The following is a 4,286-nucleotide window of genomic DNA, read 5'->3' on the forward strand; positions in this document are numbered from 1 at the left end:
AGGCTGGAGTGGGTGGGCTAAACAGGCCTGTTCCGGGTCGCACAGATTTCAGAACAAAACGTTTGGAGCAGGCAGCAGCCATGGGCAGTCACCATCATCCTCCATCTGCTCATTTTACCGGTGTTTGTGATCCAAGAGGGATTCAAAATTGGGGGAACATACAAGTTTGTGCTTTACGTGTCCTAGGACTGTCATGTCCCCCGTCCTACTGTCTCCAAGGCCCACGGACACCAGCTCCTGCCAATCGACAGAGAAGGCAATGAGAACAAAACCACACAGCCCATCAATCAGTCCTGATTTTAATGTGATAATCCCAAGAACCCTTCTCCCTCAATTAGCACTGATTCCTCAGCATCCTCGACCTCTTAAAGGGCCTCTGCCCTTGAACCTATGGGCTCTCACCTGCAGAAAAGAGCAGGCGGTTCCCATTGTTACATCCAGAGTCACCTTGCCCAGGAGGAGCTGTACCTTTCCTGACTTGCGGATGAGCAGCTTGCCAACCTGACCCTCTGTCAGGTCAGCCAGGGTACAAGCATTCTCTGCCAGCCTGGCTTCCTGTGAAGAGAATCAGGGTATAGAGATGGGGGGGGGAAGGAGCAGTTTCCTCCATCCTTCATGAGGGAACCCAAAGAAAGGCATCAGCAGCAAAGGTGAGCATAAGCTCCCCAAAAAGGGCCTTTTCCTAGGGCTGCTTGCACTGGTTAAAAAAAAACACACACCACAAAACAAAACAAAAATTACCCACAGCAAACAAATAAACAAACATTAATAACTGCTGAAACTGGGTAATGGCCTCTCATGTACATGTTCAAGTATTTCATCGTAACAAGTAAACATACATATATATAACTGAGGTTGAAGTACAAAGCCCCAAGCTTCTTATGGGGAGAAAGAACAGATACATGATGTTCCTGCAGTTCAGCGTGGGTGGCACACCCCTGCTTCATGCTACAGTCGCTGCTTCCCTTCCTGATCGATCCCCCCACATTTCCACACAACTCATTCCTGAGCATACCCGGTCTTTCTCCTGCTTCACGAGCACCATCTGTCCATCCTCACTCTGCACCTCTGTCTTGATAGGCTTGATGTCCTGAGTTGGCGGCTGGCCAGGGAGCGTGTCTGGCAGCTGGAGGAACAGCAGCTCTTCCTCCTGCGTAAGGCTCAGCTCCCTGAGCAGCTCTGCCACAGATACGTCCTTTGGGAGGCCCGGGGTCTTTCTGGCTGCTCTGGGAGGAGCCTTCATCTTGGCCTCCTCCTCCTCGTCTCGTGGCTCCTCTTTTACTGCCCAAAGTAACACAAATGGAAGAGCTATCTATCAAGTGGCCACCCTCTGTGTCATCTCATTGTACCCATCCCTTCACCCCCAACCACTCCAGTCGCTCAGCCAGGAAGCTGCAGAGAAACACTAGTTGTGAAGAGGGATCGAGGAATTGTGTGACTTATCTAATAAGGGGTATCTGTGGCTAGGCCCACCGGCTCATATCAGCATGAACCTTCTGAGAGTGAGACTTTAGAGTCTTTGTTCAGGCCATGTATTTTACAGCTGGAATGGGAGAGGACCTGCTTATTATACATCAATCTGGGAGGCCCAAGGTGGGGACTGGGGGGCAGCCACAGAAAAGGAGATGAGATGTTAACTGACAGAGTACCTTTCACAACAGGCACATCCACCTCCATGTCTTCTTCCTTGGGGCCAGCCAGCCAAGGTTTAACATCTGGTTCTTCATTCTCTTCCTTAAACAACCACCCAGAGTGAGCCAGAGGCAGCTGTACAGGCATGTTTCGAGTGTCATTCCTCAGCCCAGGGTCATCGATGAACTGCCAAAGAAGAGTCAGTGGCTGCCATGGCCTGGCCAGCAGATACACACACTGGGATTGCAGCCCACTTTAGCCCCTTTCTAACTCAAGAGTCCTCTGCTCGCCAGGCTTCCAGGACATCAGAGAGCAATTCTTCCTCCAATCCTGACTCCACAGGTCCTTTCCACTGCCATAAAGAAGACCCATCCCCCCCCCCGCCCCCAAGCCTGCTGGTACCTACATCATCCTTCTCCAGCATGCGCAGGATCTGTTTTGTTTCTTCGTCTGTCTCTCTCTTCTCTTTTTTGATGTTGATGATATGAGAGGGCCCCATGTCCGACACATCCACTGTCTTATCCCAGTTCCCTGTGGGAAATCACCCAGTTCACCAGGGGTAAGGAAAACTAAAGTGGGAACAGGGGAATCCCACTGCCCTTCTCTCAGGCAGTCTGAACTGAAACCCATTGATCCCTTCCTCCCGGAAGCTTTCGTACCCTTTTTCTTCATCATTTCAGCGGGGCCCTGCTCAAAGATGGAATGGGACTGGATCACTTCTGGTCGCCCCCGGCCCCGTCCATGACCCTCTCGCTGTCGGTCTCTATCCCTTTCACGCTTCTCCTTCTTAATGGTTACTTCTTCCTTGGGTCTGGAAAAGAGAATGGATTAAGGGAAACTACTCACTTACCTTTCCTGGGAGAGCTGGTCTTAATTCGCCCACATATCTCCACTCCACCTGAGCCAATAACTACATCATGAGACATAGGACCCAATCCAAAGTCTAACACTCTTCTCACTTCCTTGGTGAGCAGAGTCCTTTCAGTTTGTTTTACTTTATCTTCTTGTTTGAGGGTATGTATTGAAACTATAACTCAAAAGTTGACTTACAGAGACTGCCCCAAAATGTAAAAATTTTTTGTATTCATTGAAAACAGGAAGGCTGTAATGTAAAAGAACTTAAGGGAAAACTTAATATATCTTTGTCTAAATGAGTGGCTCTCAACTCTGGCTGTAAAAGAGAATCCCTCTGTTTCATTGCAAACAAATTACATCACAATTTCTGGGAAGGCCTCCCAGGCATCAGAATTTTTTTAAAGCTTGCACATTAGAATCAGCTGGGAGCCAGGTTGGAAACAACTAAATACACAAATTTAAATTTCTGTGCCACATACCTAGTTACTAGTATTTCCCACAAGGCTCAAATTCAGAGCACGTAAATAAGGGGTGAGTATTCAGAAGGCCTAGCTACTTACTCTTCCTTGATCTTCCGACTGATGATATTTGGGGTGAAGGTTTTCTGAAAGTGAAATACGGGAGTCACTGATTTGGTCATTTCTGATCCCAAAGCACTGCAGAAAAAGAAAAACTCCCAAAGGGGATCATCTGTGGACCAAAACCACCATGGCTCTCTTCTGTACATTCCACACTGTTGCCGGAGACTTACAGAGCCAGACACGTGCCTGAGAAGGATGCCTGAACAGAAATGTCAAGTTATGGTGGCAGCAGTTACACACAAAGGGGCACCAAGACCCACGTAAACTTGCAGCTTCAGTTCTCCCTCCTGAAAGGAGACCCTTGGGACTTCTAAACGCAAAGAAACTGATCTAACCTCACCTCTTGTCCTCAAACTGCTACAGAGAGCAAAGAGCTCAAGGAGGACAGACAGATGTGCCAGGACTCACAAGCAGAAGACAGGTTGGACTGACACCAGAATGTACCCGGGCAAACTTAAATCTTTAAAAAAAGCATAGCTGCTTTCTGCTCGCCATCGCCCCACTCCCTACTTCAGGGCTACTCTTCACATCTGCGGCCATGAACACCAGGGAGAGGACACCGCGACTCCAAGGCCAGGCCTGGAACCCACCACCCTCCAGCCCAGAAGTGCGCACCCCGATCCGCGGCACATTCAGACGCCGTCCAAGCGCAGGCAAAACGTGTGCCTGGCAACTCTCCTGGGCTTCTTAGCGGTGACCACACACACAAAAGTAAATAAACACTTTTAAGTTGCTTTTACACAAGTTAGAATGCTCTCCCCTCCAGCCACCTCTGAGAACCAGGTCAAAAGCTGGTTTCCAGCATCTAGACATCAAGGCAGGACAGGCTCCCTCCAAATCTGCGGGCAGAAGTCTGGGTGCGAGCGTCACAGGGCCCCACACCACGCTTGGCGCACGGTAGGCCCGACATGCGCATCCGCTGTACCCCAGGAGCCTGGGGTTCGAGGTAATCGGTACCTTCTTGACTCCCCCGAGGGTGAGATCCCGGGAGCGGATGGAGGGAAGGCGGCCCGGGGTGATGTGTGGCGCCGGCCGCTGTCCAATAAGCCCCCGGGCGCCAGAGAGGAGGGAGCGGGGCGCTCCTGGAGCGCTGGGCTCGCCCGCGGCCTTTCCTCCCGACATGCTGCCTGGAGAGAAGAGGGGAGACAGCAACGTCAACCGCGGGGACCTACACGGGGACCCACCCACCTGGCCGCTCGCCCCCCAAGCCGGCGCGTC

At 51.0% G+C, this 4,286-nt stretch overlaps 1 protein-coding gene across 1 annotated transcript in view; it reads right to left on the minus strand.

The window, feature by feature from the left end:
- Nucleotides 1–94: 94 nt before the first annotated feature.
- The window catches only part of POLR3D (polymerase (RNA) III (DNA directed) polypeptide D, 44kDa), a 4,466-nt gene continuing 274 nt past the window's right edge, over nucleotides 95–4,286 (minus strand). Inside the window, exons 2-9 of the mRNA XM_006778292.2 lie at nucleotides 4,026–4,196; nucleotides 3,048–3,091; nucleotides 2,292–2,443; nucleotides 2,039–2,163; nucleotides 1,650–1,818; nucleotides 1,016–1,281; nucleotides 403–555; nucleotides 95–237 (exon numbers count right to left, since the gene is read on the minus strand). Coding sequence (XP_006778355.1) covers nucleotides 115–237; nucleotides 403–555; nucleotides 1,016–1,281; nucleotides 1,650–1,818; nucleotides 2,039–2,163; nucleotides 2,292–2,443; nucleotides 3,048–3,091; nucleotides 4,026–4,190 — 1,197 coding nt within the window. The 5' untranslated portion in view covers nucleotides 4,191–4,196 and the 3' untranslated portion in view covers nucleotides 95–114. The remainder of the gene's footprint in view (nucleotides 238–402; nucleotides 556–1,015; nucleotides 1,282–1,649; nucleotides 1,819–2,038; nucleotides 2,164–2,291; nucleotides 2,444–3,047; nucleotides 3,092–4,025; nucleotides 4,197–4,286) is intronic.

The sequence above is a fragment of the Myotis davidii genome, unplaced genomic scaffold (genome assembly GCF_000327345.1).
Source record: "Myotis davidii unplaced genomic scaffold, ASM32734v1 scaffold448, whole genome shotgun sequence".
NCBI classification, from domain to species: Eukaryota; Metazoa; Chordata; class Mammalia; order Chiroptera; family Vespertilionidae; genus Myotis; species Myotis davidii.